The sequence below is a fragment of the Dermacentor albipictus genome, chromosome 8, assembly GCF_038994185.2.
Source record: "Dermacentor albipictus isolate Rhodes 1998 colony chromosome 8, USDA_Dalb.pri_finalv2, whole genome shotgun sequence".
Lineage (NCBI taxonomy): Eukaryota > Metazoa > Arthropoda > Arachnida > Ixodida > Ixodidae > Dermacentor > Dermacentor albipictus.
The window spans coordinates 50,100,571-50,124,110 of record NC_091828.1 but is presented as its reverse complement, the minus strand read 5'-3'; the positions used below and the strand labels follow the sequence as shown (position 1 = coordinate 50,124,110).

The window sequence follows — 23,540 nt, the reverse complement described above, 5'->3', positions numbered from 1 at the left end:
CTCTGTGCTTCATTATGGCTGAATTTCTCTTCCCCTTCACTGTTATTTTTTTCCTGTGTTTCCATACATCCATTGCCTTCGTTTGTCCATATACCGAGGTATTTATATTCTGTTACCCGAGGTATTTCCTGGCCCTGTATCTCGACTGCCTGTTCATTGTTTTCATTGAATACCATAAGACCTGATTTTCTAAAACTAAATTTCAAACCTAAATTGCTGCCTTCCTGTCAACAGATATTAGCCAGACGTTGCAAATCACTTTGCTTGTTAGCTAACAACACAATGTCGTCCGCATAAAATAAACCTGGGAGCTGCTGCTCTACTACTATACCTGCCTGTTCGTATGAGAGATTAAACCCGATATTACTTCCTTCTAGCGCTCTCTCCATCTTCACCATGTACATCATAAACAGCAGTGGGGATAAAGGGCGCCCCTGCCTCAGTCCCTTAATGCATGCAGCATGCTACATTTAGTTCGCCAAATTCTTCCAACCTCCCATACACAAAAGTTTCATAAGAGCCGACATTGACACATTCCTTCCTGTTATTTTTGTCACAGTGTTTTCATTATTATCCATAGTTTTACAAGTGCTATGCAACAGTTACAATAAATTTTCATGGTTCCTACAGACAATGGCTTTATGCAAATATCAGCATAAGCAAATAGTTTCTATATCAAACTGTAAATAAATAGAAATAAGGAGATGATGCTTATTTAATCCTAGCTAATCTCACAAAAAACTAAGTTCATTTCCTGCATTTCTGTAACACCTGATGAAGGCCGTTGTTGTAACACATTCTGTATGTATGTATGTATGCAACACGTACTGCAGTATTGACACTAGCAATGAATTAGTCATGTCTCGCAATAGCGCATTGTTTGCAGGTTGTGCCGTGTGAATGCAAAATATCTACTGTGGGAATGCAGACCAAGGTGGCAGCTGACTAGAGCACTTGCATTCTCTTGGAACCCAAAAAGTGCCCAAACGCACAATATATGTGCCGACATCATGGCAATTTTTAAAAGAGAGCTGGTAAGCATGATTACACTTTGTCGCAGCAAAATAATGGCTACTATAAGGTCCTCTTTTTTATGTTCATGTGAAGTGTTTGCTTCTACATAGTCACTAGACATCAGAAAGGGGGTTTGCTATTATGAGAGCAGCTACAGCTGGCAGCAGTCATATATATTACCATGTACTGTATATACAGTCTCATGAAAACAAGGTTATGTTTGCAATAGTGAAGTTATGTAGGGAAATCAAACATACGCGCAGGCACACCTCACTGCACATATGCTGGGGTCTAAAAGCATGCAGAATGCTAGTTCTGGCGAAGTCATCTTGGAAAGCACACCAGAGCATGCGGATACCTGCTTCTCCTATGCTACCAAAATATTTTGAGAATGCCTGATTTCGATGCTGATACCATATGTGGAACAGGTGGAGCGTGAGTTTCCTGAAGCTGCTGGTGATGAAACATACAGACCATCTAGTTAAACCTTCGAGGACATGTTTGAAAGGTAAACGACAGTGAAATGTAGCATTTGTGTTCTATGACTGCAATTTATGGTGCAGTGCAAGATACATTCTTCTGCAGAGTTTGTAATCCACCACGGATTTGGTATATCGCCTGGATGCGCCTTCATCCTGGTGCTCTGCAGCATGGACCCTAGCAAGTCGGCCTGGAGAGTGTGTTTTCCGGCTTTGGCATGTGCTTCCATGCTTCCCGCCAGCAGCTCATGCCATGGAGTCTCGACTGTGTGTGTCCAGAGGTGCTTTTAAGTATGTATAAAGCTGGAGCACATATTCTTCCAGGTAAGTAGTGCCTACACACCACTTGCAAGTCTGCTATCACCATTAATTGCTCATTTCAATCAATCAATCAAAAGGAAATTTTATTTCTCTGCAAGAAATATTGGGGTGACGGAAAAAAGGCCGCTAGCTGCAGCTTGACAAGGCTCCGGCCTCCTACAAAGTCCAGCAACAAGTGAGCCTTGGTAACATTTCTAAATAAATGTGAATGGGAAACAACTAAGCATGCTTATTGAAAAAAGGTACACTTTGACAAAAGATATACAGATAACCTATAATTTACGCAAGCAAAGAGCAGAATGGGTTTTCATTTGTCATACAACAGGGGAATATCAGACATACAGGGTCAAAACAAATAATAAAGCTGTGAAATAAAAACAAACATATAATAAATAAAAAAAGGAAAAATCTCGCTATATATAACGTTGAAAAATCAGTGTAGTATCCAGCATATGAAATCTAAAAACGGAAAGAGGTAATGAAGGCATTTTGTCATTTGCAAGAATAAGAGATCAAGAAAACGCCAAGACACATGAAAAATTTGTGACACAGGAGTTAGTACCACGAAAAATTAAAAAACAGCCTTCGATAAAAAGGAATAAGACAGTCACTGACAAATACATGCACTACAAGCACAATTGACAGCGTTCTGCAACTGCTTCAATAAATAATACACAGTGTTGCTGAAACTAAGCAATCAGCAGGCGGCAAAATGGCTTGATGGGCATTTGAACTAAATCATATCTTGACCTGATACAAACAAATAAAATGTGCACACGGATGCAGTCTTTCGCCTCACCATGCGCGTGGATGCAGCCTTTCCCCCTCGACATGGCAGCCGAGAAGGCGACTGCTGTCTGGCTGAGTCTGTGTCCGGGGTCGCAACCGAGGTGGCTGCAAGCTGCTATCCTCTACCATTCCGTCACATTGCGTGCATCTCCATTCCAGGTAGATGAACCGTGCAGTCCGTTCACGTTTGTGCCCCCGCTCATACCATAAACGCACATGCCCAGTCGGCTTTCAATTTTGTTTCCCCGAATGCCAAAAGTACAAAACACTATTGCAGTAGTAATCCTTCAGCGCGAAGTGACGGCTGAAAACGTGCAAGCCCTGGTGGCGATTAGATACTGACAGTCTGATGCGCTGCAACTCCACTCGTCTGCTGCCTTGCACGGGACGCAATGTTGCAGCTTGACATATTGTTAGTTGCTACGACTGTAGCCCACAACGTAACAAGGCTGATCCATGGTGCTTACAAAAAGAAAGATCAAGACAAACACTTACTGCGGAGCTCTTGTCAACATGGAGCCTGTAACACAAGCAGACACTTGATGTGTGGCAGAAATCCCGAGTGTAGTGATAAATTGTCCTTGTGCATTCTCTTTCTGCTACTCTCTTTTTTATAGAAACAAATTTACTAACATTCTAACTATTCCGAACAACATTTATTTGCCAGAAATTCGGAAAATTTATCGATGATGCAGCCTGGGCAGTAGATAGGTTGTTCTACTGGCGTCGTATGGTCAGGGTCATGGTCATCACCAGGTCAGGGGCGGCTGAAAAGTCAGCCCAATGACGTGCTGCAATCGATAGCAATGTGCGATTTTTAAACTGTGTCATAAACTACGTGCTTTATGCGAAGCATTTAGATGTATCAATCAGAAGAACCTGCCCTAATGACTCAATAAATCTGTACAAAATCTTTAAAATCATTTCAAGGTCCCTTTAAGTAAAATTCGAAGGTTTGTAGAATATATATCTGTATTTATGAAGTGCCTATACGAAATCAAAATATTCGCACACACTTAAACAAAACTGATAATTCTCAAATATATTATCTTAACATGTTCTGTGCACAGTTTTGTTGGTGAGGAAATTCCTTACGAGAGTTTGGCTCAACTGCAATTCACAAAGAATCTTAACAACGGTCAAAAAACAGAATTGGCAAAATTTCTTGCCTTCTGTGCACAAATGTATTATACAGTGCAGATGTATGCCCAAAATGTAAATTTTAATCAAATGTTTATACAGATAATGTCACACTAGTAGTTGTAGAAATCCTGATACATTTGAACTAAAACAAAGTAATTATGAGGCGTGGTGGACTTGACATTTGACTCCAAACTCAAATTACTCATTTTAGGTTAGGGCTAACCTAGTGCCCTCTCTGCTAATAACAAACTTCAGAGTGCCATCGATCAACTTCCCTTGCAGGCCCAGAAAGAATAAAATGCTAACATTATTATATTTCAAGCCGACATTCAAGTACTAAAATACCAAGAACAGACAACAGATACTCATTAAACGAAGGCATTTATTTGGTGCTCTCATGAAACAGACAATGGGCAGCTAATTTATTGAACAATCAATTGTTCTCAGATTACCAATCCATAAAGAAAAAAAAAATCTGCGAATACAGTAAGATCAAGAGTCCAGGACGAACCATGTATACCCAAACCTAGAGGCAACAAATACATGAATGGGTCTAACAGGACACTTTCACATGCACCAATAGACAATTCCGAAAAAGAAAAAAACACAGAACTCAGAAAGCAGATCATTCAGACATCTGTAATGTAATAATAAGTATTACAATGAACATACATCTTTCGGAGGGGAATGCAAACAGCAATGCTTAAATTCAAAAAAATATTGTATACTTATTGAATAATGAGAAGACGCGATAGAACAAAGCAAATTGCTGATTTCATGCTCTTAATTATATTGAGGTTTAACTGCACAATTATTTCTCACCTATAACGGTATTCCGTAGCTGAGTTTTCATAATTTTATTTATTCTACCGTAATATTCCAAGCAAGTGCCCCCCCCCCCACTGGTGAAATATGATCCAAGAAAGTTTGCAAGGGACTTTTGCTCGATCGCGAACCGAAATTCAAGGGCTCTAGGCTCTGAACCTGGCGGCCAGCAAGCTAGGCCTACACCGTCATCCAGCTATCGCAGGCTCGCCTGGCTTCCTCGATGGCTTCTGTTGGCATTGATATAAACAAATGTATTGCAATTTAAGGGTGACATAATTGTGTACATGTTGCACTAACCAACAGAGGCATTTGGTTACGAGCTGCATGCAGTCATGTCTCAAGCACCACTGGTGTCTGATTCAACGGCCTCGTGAACTAGGCCTGCCGGCTCCTAGTCATCGGCAGCCATCAATGGAGCAGACACTGCGGACGTGGCCTAGCAGGAACACGTCTATGCTGTTAGCATTGTCATTTTTACATTGGCATCTTGTTTATGACGAGAGAGCTGTGCAAATACATTTGTTTTCACTTTATTTGAGAAGTCATTCCGAGTGTCCATGCAGTGGCGTCGGTTCTGGGTGGAGCTATGCACCACTCGCTCTTTTGTACCATGCGTCCCGAATCATCGTATGTGGCAAGTCGGAGACACTTCGTATGACATCGCACCCAAAATCTCACCATGTACCTCGCATGTTTGACCAAAACGGCAACTCACAGAGGCTGTGGCTATGCAGGCTATAGGAACTATTGCTTTGGCAGAAGTGCAATTAAACAATAAATTTCTTTCTCACCAAACTGTGTCATTTAATTTAATATGCAATATCGTAAAAAATATGCCACAAGAACTGTAGCCAGGCGGTCCGGTGAAAATGCACGAAGCAGTGAAGAAAGGGAGGGGGGCTTGTTCGGTAGCTGGCGCCAATTTGAAATAGCAGTTGCTTGGAATTTTACGGTATGTTGTATGACATACTGCAAGAACATATAGAACAAATATGGCAACAAGAAAAAAAGTGCTGCAGCAGCCCTGAGAACGTGGAGACGCTTGTTTTACCTGATGCAGTAGAACACTATGCAGCAGAACACTATGCAGCATGCTACACTATGTAGATTTTCAATTCAGACTATTTCAACATGGTTGTTGACCTACCCTAGAGTATTGTGGCGCTGTGCTCTCTCATGTCTGATGAATTGATGAGACTGCATAAAGAACATGGAGCAGATGGTGCAGCTGTATGGATGGTCACCGGTATGAATGCACTGGTGTATCTTCAAGGAACTCTTGAACAAGAAACTCAAGAGCATGAGGAGCACTGGAATGGCTTTTCGCATGTGGGTGCGCAGGTGTTTCGTAAGGGCGCCATTTTCTGAGAAGCTCAGAGAGCACGAAGGGCACTTATATGGCTTTTTGCCTGTGTCGGTGCGCAGGTGGGATTTCAGGCTGGCCTTCTGTGAGCAGCTCTGAAGGCATGAAGGACATTTAAATGGCTTCTCACCTGTCTGGGTGCACATGTGGGCTTTAAGCCAAATGTTTTGTGAGAAGCTTTGAGAACATGAAGGGCACTGCTACGGCTTATCACCTGTGTGAGTACGCAGGTGGCTTTTCAGGTAATCCTTTCGTGAGAAGCTCTGAGAGCATGAAGTGCACTCAAATGGCTTCTCGCCTGTGTGGGTGCGCAGGTGCTGTTTCAGATGGGTCTTTCGTGAGAAGCTCTGAGAGCATGAATGGCACTCAAAGGGCTTCTCGCCTGTGTGGGTGCGCAGGTGCTCTTTCAGGTAATCCTTTCGTGTGAAACTCTGAGAGCATGAAGGGCACTCAAATGGCTTGTCGCCTGTGTGGGTGAGCAGGTGCGCTTTCAGGCGAGCCTTTTCTGAGAAGCTCTGAAAGCATGAAGCGCACTGAAATGGCTTCTCCCCTGTGTGGGTGCACAGGTGTTTGGTAAGGTTCCATCTTACTGAGAAGCTTCGAGGGCATGAAGGGCACTGATATGGCTTCTCACCTGTGTGGGTGCGCAGGTGTTTCATAAGGGCGGCCTTTTGTGCGAAGCTCCGAAGGCATGAAGGGCATTGAAACGGCTTCTCACCTGTGTGGGTGCGCAGGTGCAGTTCAAGAAGCGTCTTTCGTGCGAAGCGCCGAGAGCATGAAGGGCACTGAAATGGTTTCTCGCCTGTATGGGTGCTCAGGTGCTTCATAAGGTTGCCCTTTCGTGAGCAGCTGTGAGAGCACAAAGGGCACTGAAATGGTTTCTCGCCTGTGTGGGTGAGCAGGTGAGTTTTCAGGTTGGACTTTTGAGAAAAGCTCTGGGGGCATAAAGGGCAATGAAATGGCTTCTCGCCTGTATGGGTGCGCAGGTGCTCTTTCAGGCGAGCCTTTCCCGAGAAGTTCCGAAAGCATGAAGCGCATTGAAATGGTGTCTTGCCTGTGTGGGTGGACAGGTGTTTCATAAGGTTGCATTTTTCTGAGAAGGTCCAAGAGCACAAAGGGCACTGAAAAGGCTTCTTCCCTGTGTGGGTGAGAAGGTGGGTTTGCAGGTTGGGCTTTTGCAAAAAGCTCTCGGGGCATAAAGGGCAGTGAAATAGCTTTTTGCCAGTATGGACGCTCGCATGTGTTTCTGGATGAGACAGATTATCAGTCTCATAGTCACATTGGTCGAGGCATCCTTGCTCTGAGTTGTCACTTTTGGCAGTGGGAGAAATAGAAGGCCTCGATGCTGCACAAAGAAAACAAAATGAAGTAAAAGTTATTGAGTAAAAGTTATTATCCTGTGTCTATTTAGTAAATTTTATTCTTCCCAGATCAAACAAGAACCTTACATCGGAACATTGCTATAACAAATGTCTCAACGCACTGGTGATGTACTTAAAGACTCACAACATGCCTGTATGACTACTTTTTCTAAGTATCTTTTTTTTTTCAAACAGCAAGTCACTGGAACGACCTTCCCCATTATATCTCAGCCATCACCTACCCATCAGCATTCCTAAAGTTACACTGTACCCGTCATCATGAGGGAAATATAATTTCCAATGTTAACCCCACCTCTTGTGTCATCACCATCATCAGCCTGGTTACGCCCACTGCAGGGCAAAGGCCTCTCCCAAACTTCTCCAACTACCCCGGTCATGTACTAATTGTGGCCATGTCGCCCCTGCAAACTTCTTAATCTCATCCGCCCACCTAACTTTCTGCTGCCCCCTGCTATGCTTCCCTTCCCTTGGAATCCAGTCGGTAACCCTTAATCACCATCGGTTATCTTCTCTCCTCATTGCATATCCTGCCCATTTCTTTGCCTTGATTTCAACTAAGACGTCATTAACTCGAGTTTGTTCCCTCACCCAATCTGCTCTTATCCCTTAATGTTGCACCCATCATTCTTCTTTCCACAGCTCATTGAGTCATCCTCAATTTAAGCAGAACCCTTTTCGTAAGCCTCCAGGTTTCTGCCCCGTACGTGAGTACTGGTAAGACACAGCTGTTATACACTTTTCTCTTGAGGGATAATGGCAATTTGCTGTTCATGATCTGAGAATGCTTGCCAAACGCACCCCAGCCCATTCTCCTGATTATTTCAGTCGCATGATCCGGATCCGCGGTCACTACCTGTCCTACGTAGATGTATTCCCTTACCACTTCCAGTGCCCCGCTACCTATCGTAAACTGCTGTTCTCTTCCGAGACTGTTAAACATTACTTTACCTTTCTACAGATTAATTTTCACCTCTTGTGTAATAGCCCTAAAATGGCGGTATAAAAATGAAAATAAAAATTAAATGCCAAAAAAAGAACACAAACTTTCCTTCTTTGATTTGGGAGATCCTGAGGATGATATTATGAATAAACAAAGAACTCCTAATGGTCTTTTTTTATTTACCCAATATTTCTGGATCTGGATGTTTCATGACCCTATCTGTGAAGCACACCAACAAAAATTACTTTTCAGAAACGAAAAAAATTACAAAGTAAGAGAATGTACCATGTTTGAAGACTTGCATGGATTTCTACGATCCTTAGAGAATAATTTAAAAATCCTTTGACCCAGCTCATTCGCTGATCCTTAATGAGCACTCAAGGCCCAGAGGCCAGAGTTGGCACTACTTGCAAAACTTAGGATTCACCGGCACAAGAAATTTGTCTGATAAGAGATTTTATCAGTGCATTTTTTTTTTGATCACACGCTGAACTTTCGCAATGTTTTCCTAAGCTGAGATTGTGAGCCAGCTGGCTAGGAAATACTGTATTTTTCCCCATATAACCATTCCCCGTATAACCGTACCTGCCAACATGTACAGGTACGGCCACTGTTAGAGGTAACACGGCACGCGTGGCCGCACTCCTCGAACCACCACGTGGGCGCAGCGAGAAGTATTGCGGTGCAAGTGCAATCAGCTCCAGAGGTGGAGTTAGCTGCATGTCATGTGCTATGGTTCCTCCCACTTCGCCACACATGGTCTGGTACAAAAGACTAGCCATGGTGCTCGAAAGGAAGGAGACCTTTATCTAAGCTTCATTTGCAGCGGTGGCCTGGGCTTCTTCTTATTTACCATATAACAAATCTGAAGCATAGATCTATAAATATGCCTTGTGTTGTGATTTTTTACTTCCTTAGCAAGCAAATTCTGAAATCAAACCTCTGCGACAAAAGGGACCTTTTTAGAAGTAAAAAGTCGCAGTTAAAAATGTTAGGCATACAGCATGCCTGCGTGCTTTGATACCTGAATTAGAATACTACCTGTTGATGCACCATTGCTACAGGGTTCGTGTATTCTAAAGCGCACGCGCTTTATTAATGGTGCTTCTGTGACAATGATGACCTCATGAAAGTATCTTCGCTTTCACATATCAAGTAACCTTTCTTGGCATTCACATATTGACTATGTTACTAATAGCACTAACCTCATGCTTGGGTACTTAGGCTGCAATTTTAGTTTGGCCTCTTCCTCCCTGAAGTTAACTCTTTATAAAACTTTAGTTTGCTCCAAATTGGAGTATGCTTAAGCAATTTGGGGTCCAAATCAGTCTTGATTAGTTTCTACTCTACAAAGTATTCAAAGCTGAGGTGCTGGCTTTATCTTATCTAATTATTGTCACTATGCAAGTATCACATCAATGAAACGCATTGTCACGCCGTGAATGTTCCCGTCTCTATGCTTTTTTCACAGTTTTTCATTTGAACCATCTTTTAAAAGAAACCATTTTTACCCATTCGCCTTATGTTCCATCCCACACTGACCACAGCCTTACAGTCGGGATGCCATTGTGCCACAGGAACCCTTACAATAACTCATTCATCCCTAGGGCACACACAGAATGGAATCGCCTTTCCACATCGGTCGCACTCCCCACAGACTCTACCAAAGTTCAAGACCACTGTTAGAATGCCTTTTGATAATATTTTCATTGTTTCTTACCGCATTATTTCTTGTTTTTTTTTACCATTCCTTTCTGCAACGCTTTCAGGTCTTGACAACATGTGAAATAAATAAAATAAATAAATAAATCCCGACATTTCCATGCAGTTATCGCCTCCCTCAATGAATGAGCATATTGACAAAATGAAGTGTAGTTGACTACATTAAATAATTTTGTTTGAATTTTATTCACATCAAACCCAAGGGTCAACTGACATTCTGCATTGATCTACATTCACGCTCTTAGACTAATACACCTATGAACACATAGCTAAGAGACTCACTGGGTGTAAGGTTGTCATAAGGCAATGTAAGAGCTACAACAATACCAGGTCAAGACGGCTCTGCATTAAGCTCTGTAATCTAAGGTGGTTCAATGAGCTCAGCAAAGCATTATTTTTGCACTTTGCCCCAATCTGCATGCAGAAAAGAATAAAAAATCTGCTAATTTGTCCTTGCCAGATGAATGTCATACACACTTCAGAAGGTCGTGCCAAGCTAGGCAGACTTGGCCATTTACCACAAACTCACACAAGCAAACAAATATAAGAGAAGTGCCGGTCACTGCCCACCTGAGGTGGAGCTTAACTGTTCCAGAGCCTCCGTAGTCTGAACGCTCCTAGACTCGCTCCCTGGTTTGAACGAGCCGCCAACAGACTTGTCAGCCAGAGGCAAGCTGCACTGCGTGCCAACCTCGAACTGACCGACGACCTTGAAAGGGTTACGGCATGCTGTTCTGGCAGTGATGCTTTCCGTTAGGCTCATGGCATTTGTGGGGCCTGCAGAAGTGGAGTGATCGCAGTGCTGTTACACCATCTAGAAAAAGAGGCAACAAATACATCAATAAAAAACATGCAGAGGCAGATTACAATGCACAGCCGTAGAACACAGGACAACCCTTTCAATTCAGTGTATTCCTAAAGGGCTACAAGGACAATCCACAATGAATATTCAAAAGCAAGACAATCGCTTTTCTGTGGAAGGCCTTCGACATTGGAACATATCTCACACTTTTTCATCTCGTACATCTTACAAGCCATTGCTGTAGCCCAACTAATGAAAAGTAATTGCAAAATCCTAAGGTCATTGCCATTAGCCTACTTAATGTCCACTGTAGGATCCCCAATCGCCCCATGTCTTGTGCCAGCTGATACCATCCTGTGCTTGCTAATTTTCTATTTTATCATACTACCATACTACCTACTTGTCAGCTGTTCACAATGGCACATCACTTCCATTGGTACCATTCCGTAACCCTGATAGACTATCAGGTATCTGCCCAAAACATTACATTGCTTGCCAAATTTAATTTTTAAGGCAATGACATTCTTCAAGAACTCCACCCAGTTACGGTATGTCTGTATGTACATAGATATGTCCGTACTGCTAAGAACGGCCTGCTGAAGTACGTTTTGCCAGCGAAATGCGAAAGTGGCGTCGAACTTTCCTGGAAAGCCACCGCCATCCTCTAGCCACACGGCATCACTAAGTCTACTGTGTGCAAAGGACAATGCACCACAACCTCGACCCTTCGTCGAGGGATTGCCGAGATGCGTTCGACAAACCAGGCTTTGTGCCTGAACATGCCACCGCCGACCCGGTCTGCAGTGAGCAAGGGAGTTCCCGAGGAAATGAATTTGGAGGCCCCTTCCCACGCACCGTTCCTGACGTAAGACCCGAATTCCTGACTTAAGACCCGAGTAGTTGCATACTGGACATAGCACATTAGGCAAACTTCTCAAAACTGATTCTTAATGTCTCGTACCCAAGTAGCCCACTGTGAAGGTGACCATGGTAACTGAGTAAGCAGTGGCCATTACAGCTGGCAAGAGCGGCCTTTCACGTGACAGTAAGCTTCTTCCCAGTTGCCTCTCCTTTGTAATACTGTTACATCTATAAGGAGCCCAAACTCTTTCTACTCTACCCATTGAACGAATGTACTCTTTTCAACCAATGTAGGAGCACTGCAGCAGCCAGAGGGCCCTCCAGAGACACGGCCCCACAGCCAATGGCTGGCCCCAGCTCTGTGAGAAGCAGTAAGTGAAAAGACCAGTCCTGAAATGCCACAGCTTTGATGCCCTGGACATAACACAGTTGTGCATTTAGTTCATCATAACACGTTAATTTTTAACCAGGCCAACCATACCAAGTACGTCGGCCTTGCAGACCTATTCGAGTCTCACAGCGGGAGGTCCTGGTCCATGCCTGGCCAACAATTGTGCCAAGAGTGCCGTGCAGAATGATGAAACAAATGAAGTACATGTGTCCTTGTCTGCTTATATGGTGGAGCATAATAGAATGACAGTAGACCGGTGTAATGAATTTTGAGCAATTTTATGGGCCGTAAAGAAAGACATAAGCTCACATACATGACTAACACAAGTTTGAACAGCTGAATTGAAAAATAAAATTACGAAGGACTGAGGGAGACTGACAAGGACGTCACTCTACTTTAGATACATGGTCATAAACATCGGCACTTGTCATCAGTCGCACAATCTAACAGCTTCACACACATTCATCACAGTAGCAGTTCGTCAAACAGGGTATGCCTGGGTGGACCAGAGATCTTGGACACTTGCAATTAGTCACACAGCAATGGCTTAAGAGATTACAGTTTCCACTAAGGCTGTTACTTTTAAGCAGTTCCACAATATGGAAAGTTGCCTGTAGTAATTAAATCCAATGCTTTAAGAAGTCGTAGCACATGGCTTACTCATATAAAACATTGGCCGCGAGCTTTCAAGTATTAGCTAAACAAACGTATCGCATACACTGTAATTGCAGCACACGTTTGATCGCACATGCTGATTGGATAGTTTTCCCAAGGCAGCAGGGGGAAATGTGCGGTGTTTGCAAAACGCACCTCAATGCTAGGACCCTTTGCCATCATAATTAATCGCAAAGGCTGTAGCTATCTCGTACCTTAAATTTATCCTGCAGATCACCCCGAAAATTTGCTTTATTTTATCAAAATATGAACACTATGTTTTGCTTAGTTCATTGAGGACACTGGAGAATACGAACACAAACCCCAACAAACTATTGAAAAACAGAAAGAAAAAGAGGGTTCATAGATAATTTGCAACGCTCGCAGTTAAGGCAAAAACAAGGAAGCTTTGCCACACAATACATCCATAACTGTGCCTATTTCTGCCAAATCTGAAGTTCGTGCCTTGCTCTAGAAGTACAGGAAACATTACGCATAATGGCAGTATGACAGATTCAGATTTATTGGTTCCAAAAAAAGAAGTAATTACATGACAAATATACAGACGAGGTTCCCAAAGTGAAAGAACTGTAGTGGTGAAAGAACTGTACTTGCAATGCTTGAATAACTATTTCCGCACAGTCTCCACAACGTGTTCTTATACAGCAAAATGCAAACAGTAGGCCTAGTGTTCTTTTTCTAAAGAGATAAGATGTCTTCATCACTTGCTCATTCACAATCCCGAACTAGTTTCTATGCATGCATGAACTTCCCAACCATGTGATAGCTTAAAAATACAAGTGGTATTGAAATTTGGTTGTGGATCTACACGAAAAACAACAAAAAACATGTGCCATGACATAGCCAGCTCACAGTGCAGACAGAGACGACACCAATACAGAGAGTGTTTGTTCTTGTCTGCATCTCTAAACTAAAACTGACAGTGTTTTTGATGAACATATGGTAATCTGAATGAGTACACATACAGTTGAACACCTTTATGACTAAGCGCTTGGGGCCTCCAAAATCATTCATTATGCAGGTCACTTCATTGTAAAGCTCGCGTACTGCACACCTCACACTAGAACCGGAACAGAATTATTCCTTCATTATATAGGTCACTTTGTTGTAGAAGTGTTTGTCCGATTCAGTGGTAATGGATCCCAATGTAATGATCTCCTTCGCGGTGTTTGCCAGGGCATTGCATAGCTGGCTGCAGCAACCGAGCAGGTCATGGCTGCTGTTGAGAGGCAGGCAGAGCAAGTGGCTGAGGCAGTGTGGCTAGTGGGCCAGCTTTTACAGCTGCCGGCCCTGCTCATGCAGAAGACGGGTAGATTTTAACTGTTGTATATTTTGTGACATCCTTATTATTTAATTTATCGTCATGTAAATTAGCAGGCTCATTACCTTCTATGTATTTATTCATTTAAATTAATTACAAAAATTTCTGCTGATCTCATTTTGGCCGTTCTCACAATATTTTTACACTACACTACAAATATACTACAAATAAAAACAGTTACCTTACTTCAGTTAAGTGCACATAAAATTACATACTACTGGTATAACTTTACAATGTGTTCGTAATGCACGTTTCAATAATATGTTTAAACGAGAAGAAAGGGGGTTAAACGAGGGGCCCCATTTTTATTAGTCATATCATAAGAAGCCAACAAACAGTGACACTAAGGACAACATAGCAGAAATTCCTGCGCTTAATAAATAGATAAATTAATGGAAATTAAAGTGGATGAAAAAACAAATTCCCACAGGTGGAGAATGATTCCACAACCTTCGCATTCCGCGTGCGATGCTCTACCAATTCAGCTACTGCGGCGCTGTTTCCCCAACCACTTTCTTTGGTATTTATGTTTTCTTGTAGAACCCTGGGAGTGTTAGCCAGTGCCACCATTCATGCACCTGTGCAGCGGACGTGGAACATCCTTTCAGCCACAGGCGTCTCAAGAATGTGATCTTTTCGGGTGAAGGCAACCGGTCAATAAAGCCACATATGCTACCTGAAGGCATCAATGTTGCCAGATTCAAGACCTTCGTTATGTAATAAACAAGGAGAAAGGGGGTTAACTGAGGGGCCCAATTTTTATTAGCCATATCGTAAGAAGCCAACAAACACTGACACCAAGGACAACATAGGGGAAATCGCTTGTTCTTAACCAAAGAAATAAAGAAAGAATAAATTAATGGAAATGAAAGTCGATGAAAAAACAACTTGCCGCAGCTGGAAAACGATCCCACAACCTTCGGTAGCTCAATTGGTACAGCATCGCATGTGAAATGCGAAGGTTGCGGGATTGTTCTTCAGCTGCGGCAAGTTGTTTTTTCATCCACTTTCATTTCCATTAATTTATTGTTTTTTTTATTTCCTTTGTTAAGAACAAGTAATTTCCCCTATGTTGTCCTTGGTGTCACTGTTTGTTGGTTTCTAATAATACGTTTAAGGTATTTGAGTAAAATGAGTTAGGTGTCAGCCATGCTAGTCTCATATTATTTCTTTTTTTCACTAGGTTCCACATCCAGCATATACTTTAAGAAACTAGATGGGCGCTTTCCAAATATGCTAGATGTGAAATACAGTGAAGCTCACTATTGAATGGAAATCATTTGTAGCCTGAAGAGGATTCTCCAGCTAGCAGCTGATGCCTTGTGCACGGAGAAAAACATTGTCTTAGTCATGCTGTTCTCAGCTAGGTCATGTTATTTCTCCCATTTGTATAGAAGTACAAAAAGTAATGACACAGCCAGAAGCGTTACGCAAAGCCCTTCCGACTAGCCACATAGGCTCCTGCCGTAATATTTTTGCTTGTACTTCCATGTAATTATATATGTGAGAAGCTGCATCTATAAAGTGCTTTACTACACCTGATATTTAAGAGTAGTTCAAACTGCTGGGATATCATGTGATGCACACGTGGGGCAGGGTTTCTGGTCCAGCAGCACATCTGTAAGAGGACATTCATATGTGCTTCAATCAAGTCTATCAGCATAACCACATGTATGCAACATTAGTCCAGCACATTGTGGCATATTTCATAACACGTTACAATATGACGAATGTTGTATGTGGGATGTATGTGAATACAGAACATGTGCTGGCAGTCCTTTAAATGTTTTTTTCTTTTGTGGGCGATAGGACCAAGTTTACATAATTGAAGCCATGAAGTACATTGAAGTACAAAACATTTCCTTCAGCTTCCAGACTTCTTTCGTTTGCTTCATGCTGACTGAAAATACTTTACCAACAATGTGCCTATTGCGATGTGAACCCAATTGTTGTTCTGAAGTTTCGACCAATCTGTCCAGCTGGCTACAGGGATGCACAAAATTAAGTTTAAATAGTACGATATGTCTTGGTGTAAAACATATTGCTTTCTGTTTTGTTTTCAGTATTCCCTGACATAACAGTGTTTTGCTTTGTATTCTGTTTGTACTTGTTTTAGAATGAAGTTACAAAAGAAAAAAATAACATGAAAAGAGAGACAACAGTACAAGCACTCAGGTACTTGTGCCATTCGTTGTATTCTCTATGAATTTTCATTCCCATCACAAACTAACTTGCCTAACAACAAGTCTTCTTTAACATACCTCTTCCCTTGTTTCTATACCTTTTGTTGGTGTAACACACCCTGTCAAGATCCCCCACTGGAGATTTCAGGATTAATCAGTACAAACGTTTTTGAATATGCCTTGCACATAAATAATTTCAATTCAATCCTGCTATTTAAGGGCAATTTTTTCAGTTAGAAAATAATTAGGTTTGTCTTTTCAGGTCTATGTCGGAGATCTTACCTGGATTTATGGAAATACTGGTCACTACTGGTATCAAAGAAGGAATGGCGGCGTCTAGTGGACAATGGGCTCTCTACGAGCATGAGATATTGGATATTTTCTTTGATAGCAACAGTGATGAGCAGCCTCAAGGCAATGCCAGGTGTGTAAGGCTAAAGGAAAAAAAAAAAGTGAAAGCTGCTGGGAGTACGAGAAGTGTGGTTTTGCCCTGGAGATGCCTGAGTGCTTCAAGATTTTTCACATGACGAAACCCCTGTGACTTTAAAAAAAATTCACAGAATAAAGCGGGAATACTCTCAAATGGCAATCAAAGTATTTTTATAAGTGCCCAACAAATATTTTGCTTAGGTGCTCATGATGCACAGAAAGGCGAGTGCGAGGCATGCATGCGTGCATTCTATAAAAAAATTCGCGGTACGGATGGCTCGCACATGCGCACAGCGGGCGGCAGCGAATGGGTTCGTACATGACATGCCCCCATCTGAAAAAGCAACGTTCCGATGCTGCAACAAACACGAAAGCAGAAAGAAAACCATGAATAATCATGAAGACAAAAAACGGGAAACAATGTCTCTAAGTTTGTCAGCGGGGGTAGAAAGCTTTAAGATGCACCATATGGATGACTTCAGGTCTCGCACAGCGCTGCTGAAATTGTGAAATGCCGTCTGGCATAACCTTATAGTCGAGAGTACCAATAAATTGGATGATCTTGTAGGGTTCGAAATAGCGTACTAGCAGTTTCTCACTAAGTTCTCATCGGCGTATGGGAGTCCAGACCCAAACACGGTCGCTGGGCTGGTATTCCACATAGCATCGTCGAAGATTGTAGTGCCGGCCATCAGTCCTCTGCTGGTTCTCAATGCACAGGCGGGTGAGCCATCGGGCTTCTTAGGCACACCGGAGATAGGCGGTAACATCGAGATACACTTCGTCTGTGACGTGTGGCATCATGGCGTCTGGAGTCACCGTCACGTTTCTTCCGTAAACCAGCTTGAACAACATGATTTCCATTGTGGGCTGTTCCTCTTTCCGTGATGAGGACTTCTGGGGCACCTTATTGCAGCAGGAAGTTCTTGACAAAGAATTTTGCCACTTTGACTGGGCTACCTTTGGCAGAGCCTTCATTTCAGCGAAGTGAGTGTAAGGTATTCCGTTACCTCGACGATCCACTTATTTCCTGATGTTGAGGTCGGAAAGGGTCCGAACAGATCCATCATGATCTGCTGAAACGGTCAGAAAGAAGTCTTGATTGGAAGTAGTAATCCCGCTCGCCTTGTCGGCGGTGTCTTGCATTGATGGCAGTCACGGTATGTTTTCACATACAGGGTGACTTCGACAGTGAGGCATGGCCAATAATACTTCGCTTGTTTCTTGCAAGTGTACAGGAAAGCACAAGGTGCTTGGCTGTCTTATCATGCAGTGCAAGCACGATTTCTGAACAGAGTGCTGCAGGCACAATGAGGAGGTAGTTTGCACGGGCTGGGAAAAGTTCTTTATCGGGACATTGTTTCGCAAGGAAAACAACAGCAATCCGCGCATAAATACCCTCAAAGCAAATTCAGCCTGGACTTCCAAGTACTTAGCAAGGCTCCTTAGCTCTGGGTCTGCTTGCTGGTGCTTCACAATGTTGTCTGAGCTTATTGTTCTAAGGAAGATATAATCATCCAGTTCACCTTGCAGTGGCGAGTCTGTTGGGCCGAGCAACAGGCACTCACCATCAGAATGCTTCAGTCCGGACTCACAGACTACGGTGATGTCAAATTCCTTAGTCTGATACTCCATCGTGCCAAGCAACCAGACGGATCTTTTAAGTTTTCCAGTCAACACAAGGCTTGGTGGCATCACTTTGAAGTACCTGCTATATACGGAAGGCCGAAATGTCGCTGTAGCCCAAATGATCGTAAGGCACACTTTCTACACCATAGAATAATTCGCTTCCACTTTCGACAGTGACTGGCTAGCTTCAGCTATTACATTTTCAACTCCATCCTTCCTTTGGAGAAGTATGACACCGAGGCCTAGTGTCGGTATGACTTCCATCTCAGCGTCTTCATCAAAGTGTGTAAGCACTGGTGGTGACTGCAGCCATAGTTTCAGCTCCTAAAATGCTTCTTCCTGCCGTGTTTCCCATTTAATGTCAACGTCGGATTTTGTGGGATATGTTAATGGCCCTGCAATTCTTGAGAGTCCATTACAAGGAGTCCGTAATAGAAGCACAGGCCAAGAAGTATAGGCATTGCAGAGCCGATCCAATGCGTCCTCTATTCGTGGGAGGAGGTATACATCAATCGCCCATCATGCCAAGTGCCCGTGGTGTTGTCGTATTTCTTGTGTGTGTTGTATTGGCGCAAAATCTTTTTAGTATGAGGTATACATCCTTTGTGATGTTGTTCAGTTGATGATAACTGATGCAGAAACGTAGGGTTCCATCCTTTTTCTTTACCAACACTACAGGAGATGCCCACGGACTTCTCAACAACTGAATGATGTCGTCATGCAGCATTTCATCGACTTGCTGCCTTATAGCTTCACATTCTTGCATCTAAATGTGTTAGGGGCTCTGACAGAGTCGTCAAGCACACTATTTGGTTATTATCTCATGCTTTGCAACTGGTGTTTGTCGAATTCTCAATGACATCGAAAAGCAGTCTTTTTATCATCGGAGAACGCCCTTGAGCTGTTTCTGCTTACTGACGGGGAAGCTTGGATTTATGTCGAAGTCTGGTTTGCGAATTATGGTCGTCGAGGTAGATGTGGCAGAATCTGAGAGATCAAACGCATTGCTAGTTTCCGTAATTTCTACTATGTATGCAATCGTGAGGCTGGTGTGTGGCCGTCGAGAAGCACATCGAGTTTGGTGGTTTTTTGTGTTGCACTGCACTTTGGTTTTGGCAATGGATCACCACTGCATCATGTTGACCTGTGTTCGGAATGTTCCATTTGCTGGTCTTCTTTTGTCGGCAAATTGTTTGCTTCCAGGCTTTGTTGGCATGGCGGTGTCTCGTTGATATGTCACCGAGATAGTCCATTCGGCATCTTGTGTGGTGGTGGAGGACCTTCATCAGTTCAGCCAATGCCTTCTTTACAAGATGCCTGCCACATAGCTAGTCTTCCCATTGGAGCGGAGGTTCCTGTAGTTCAGGGTAGTCGTAGTTCAGTAGTTGAGAGACGGCACTCGCTGCCGACCCACTTCCTGTTGCGGAGGAAGTGACGATTACTAGGTTGGTGCACTCGACCAATGGCTTGACGAGAGACTGCGGGTCCAGCATCCGGGATCGCAAGAGACGCCGCTAAAATCTCACAGGCAGGGCTACGGGATTTAGGTTTGCAGCGGCCACCGCAGCTAGCGCTTGCAGCCGACGCAGGTGGAGAGGAGGAAAGAGGAGACGGGCACGAACAAGTTACTCAGCTCACACGGTAGGCATCTAGTAAAGGAGGCATTGGTTCGATGAACAGCAACCACATCTCCATCGGTCCTTGCTTTTAGTTTTCTAGATATGGCTGACAGACCGGCCCTGGGCTGGCCCAGCGTATGGTTGGCACTGCGGCAACTGCGAACAGAACAGTCGTCCAGGGCTCCACTGAATGGTGGTGAGGTAGTCGGTGATATGGACCATTCCCCTTTGCCTGGGCGTGGCGCTTTCACGGCAACCCCTCGTAGTGCCAAGGAGCAGCATAGATACCAGTAGTAGACAGACCAGCTTCTCCGCAGTGATAGCAGAGCGGCCAGTGGTCTGCAGTGCGCCATACGGTTATCTGCCTTGAGTAATTGCTTTGTGCGAAGGATGAGTGAGCTGGCGGCGGTGGCGGCCGCGGACGACGGAACTGCAGCATTACGGGGCTCTGGCGTGGAAATCACCCCGAACCACACAGGTCCTCCATATGGTGAATATGCATCACTGAAATAATTGAATTTTTCAAAAGTACAAATGCGTCCAGAAATTCGTAAAGAACGACTTGTACACAACCCACCCACATGATAGTGTTGGACAGTAGTTTGAAAATATGACACAAAATTCTGTTATGCAGAAACTCAAGCCCCTTTTCCAGCTGGTGTTTGAGGTCTGTCTTAGGAGCGGGGTGGCCCGCTCGGTTTCATGCGACACCATCCGTATGGCACTCGGCTCCGCGCATGCAGGGCGCCAGCCATTGGGGGGAAATTAAGAAAAAAAGATACAGGACGCTCACCTACGTGCACAGCGTTCACTACCAGCGTTTCCACGAAAACATTAAGGTCACACAAACAGCAGTTTCCAGGAAGTTTCAGAAGCAGTCATTTTTTAATGATATTGCGTTCCACTCAAAGGCAAAGCTTAAGCGTCTCGCAAGCTTTTCTTTTCGTGTGCACAAACATACCGTTACAACATGAACAAAGAAAGCAACGGCCGTGGGTACGAGCTGATTCGTGCACTTATCCACGTTTGCCTTTGAATGTACTCATAAGCGACAGCAGCAGGGAAGTGAACTTGTTCATCGGCTCGCTTACCACGTACACAGAGCATGACACAACTCCACAGCTCACACATAGAGCTACTAACGAGCTTTACGTGAAGGGAATGTACAGTCACTATCTGAAAGCAACAAATGGAAAGTGCTGACACTTCAGCTGAAGTGGTCATCACCATTAAACAGTGAGTAAGGGAAAGAAATGCAGCCACGTGCGTGACCACTGCTGAGCACAAGAGCACAACGATTCCGTGACAACCGCATAGAAACGCATGGCCTATAGTCGCAAAGAAAGGTCGAGAAAGAAAGACCCGTGAGACACCATTCGCAGCACATTCGCATAGTCTAGTTCAGTGCATATGCAAGTGTTGGCGCGTGAGAGGTGGCACATCGCGACTAAGCCCACGGCTGTTGCACATTACCAACAGTGGCACTCTACTGTTTCAACTAGGGGCAGCGCATAGGAACTGCAGAAGTTCACGAATAGACGATCCTGCGATCTCTGCGAGGATGCATCAATCGCTTCGTGCTAGCTGAAATTTCGAGACCACGTTATACCGCACGAAATCGCAAACACGGTTGTTCCTGCAATAGCAAAAGAACAGGTAACCGTGCAAAACTCCGAGAAGTACTTCTGTCACCTTAGTTCCAGATATGTTGCGTTAGCACCGGCAGCTGGGCAACGGGGACCGTGCGGCCTGATAAAATAGTATAGACCCGGGGAGGCCCGACGACGACGACGGTCTGCGGTTTCCTTCGAAAGCAGTATATTCTACGAAACCACTGCAACACAACCAAAACCATGCTCTTACTGCCGCCGTCTGATTATTGTTATGATGATGATGATGCCTGTGAACACATCCATAGCCGGATGACTTCAAGGAGGTTATGAAACATCCCTTTGAATCGGGCATAGAGTTTCTCGCCATATTACCTAGAGGGAAATCTGGCGCTGCTGTGCTGTGGTATGCAGATGTACAGGGAAAAGCACGAACAGTCTCTAATAGCAAAAGGGCGAAGAGATGCCGGGATAATGAAACATAAGGCATTGTGGGGTTACAACAGGTATGAGGTACTGAGAGGCATTTGGAAGGGAGTAATGGTGCCGGGGCTTACTTTCGGGAATGCGGTCCTGTGTTTAAGGGCAGAGGTTCAGTCGAGACTAGAAGTAAATCAGAGAGCTGTGGGAAGGTTAGCACTAGGTGCCCACGGGAAAACCACAAACGAAGCAGTACAGGGAGATATGGGCTGGGCATCATTCGAAGCACGGGAAGCTCAGAGTAAAATCCTATACGAAAAACGGCTGAGGAAATTGGATGATAACAGGTGGGCAGCTAAGGTGTTTAAATACATATACAGAAAGAGCGTTGACTCACAATGGCGGAAAAGAACTAGGAAGCTAACCAGTAAGTATGCCAGACACGAGGACGAAGAAGGACAGAGCATTAAACGACAGGTTAAAAATGCGGAAGGTAAAAATTGGATAAATTCAATGGAAAAGAAGCATAGCGTAGAACTATATCGATACTGGAAACAGCAGATCAGGAAGGAAGCGTTTTATGATAACTCAAGAGGCAGTGCCCTACTCTTTGAAGCTAGATCAGGATGTCTTAGAACACGGAGCTATAAAAAGAAATTTAACGAAGAAGAAGACACATGTACTGCGTGTGGTAAATATGTAGAAACAATGGAACACCTCATACTAAAATGTGATGGTATCAATCCCGATGTCGATGCGGCCACAGTCACCCTTCCTGAGGCCCTAGGGTTCAGAGATAATGATAGTCATGTAAATAAATGTGCGGTGGAAATTAGCAAAAGGCGATTGGAGGATTGGTGGCTCAAAAGCAGAGAGGTGACATAAGGTTAACAGGGTAGGAAGACGTATTTAAAGAAAATCGAGAAATTCAATAACACACAACACAGATAAAAATAAAAGGCAAAATAAAAATCTGAGCATGGTGGCAACTGCCATCGCCCCGTTTCAAAGGGGACGCTCCTACTTTCCATCCATCCATCCCATGCTCGGAGTATGGATAAACAAAGGGCAGATGTACACGGAAAAGCACGAACAGTCTCTCATAGCAAAAGGGCGACGAGATGCCGGGATAATGAAACATAGGGCATTGTGGGGGTATAACAGGTATGAAGTACTGAGAGGTGCCGGGGCTTACTTTCGGGAATGCGGTCCTGTGATTAAGAGGAAGCTTTAGCTCGGGTGCTCCTATCTAAATACATGTAAAAGGAGAATTCGTTTTTCTCGGCAACCACTGCACCAAATTTGACGGGGCTTGCTGCATTTGAAATAAAAGCTTAAAATCTAGTGACTGTTGGTTTCGAATTTTCGATTTAGGTCGTCAAATTTTTATAAAAATTTGGCGAAAATCGCAAATTTTCAGAAAACGAAACTATCAAGTTTACAATTCTGTAACTCAGCAAGAAAAAATGATATCGCAACTCTGTTAATCGTACCTGATAGCACATCTAAAGCGGACAAAATTGATATGTTACACATGAACCTCAAAAAATGGAGTGATGTGTAATTACAACTTTTGCAGAACCTTTGTAAATAACGTAACAAATTCACGTAAGATGTAA

General features: G+C 43.6%; 1 protein-coding gene across 2 annotated transcripts; it reads right to left on the bottom strand.

The window, feature by feature from the left end:
• Positions 1 to 4,108: 4,108 nt before the first annotated feature.
• Positions 4,109 to 21,783, bottom strand: LOC139048767 (gastrula zinc finger protein XlCGF57.1-like). Of its 2 annotated transcripts, none has more exons than XM_070523353.1 (3): positions 21,584 to 21,783; positions 10,552 to 10,795; positions 4,109 to 7,282 (listed from the first exon to the last, which is right to left on the bottom strand). In XM_070523353.1, the coding sequence occupies exons 2-3, from the start codon at positions 10,742 to 10,744 to the stop codon at positions 6,138 to 6,140; spliced, it is 1,338 nt and encodes a 445-aa protein (XP_070379454.1). In that variant the 5' UTR covers positions 10,745 to 10,795; positions 21,584 to 21,783; the 3' UTR covers positions 4,109 to 6,137. The 2 variants fall into 2 exon arrangements, with proteins under 2 accessions (XP_070379454.1, XP_070379455.1); XM_070523354.1 differs by lacking the exon at positions 21,584 to 21,783 and adding an exon at positions 15,570 to 15,649.
• Positions 21,784 to 23,540: the final 1,757 nt, after the last annotated feature.

Bases quoted from the DNA above. Each gene is read 5' to 3' on its own strand.
- LOC139048767 (XM_070523353.1), bottom strand. From the start codon at position 10,744: ATGAGCCTAACGGAAAGCATCACTGCCAGAACAGCATGCCGTAACCCT. The intron at 7,283-10,551 runs GTGGGCAGTGAC...TTCTTTGTGCAG, and splicing joins ACAGTTAAGCTCCACCTCAG to CATCGAGGCCTTCTATTTCT.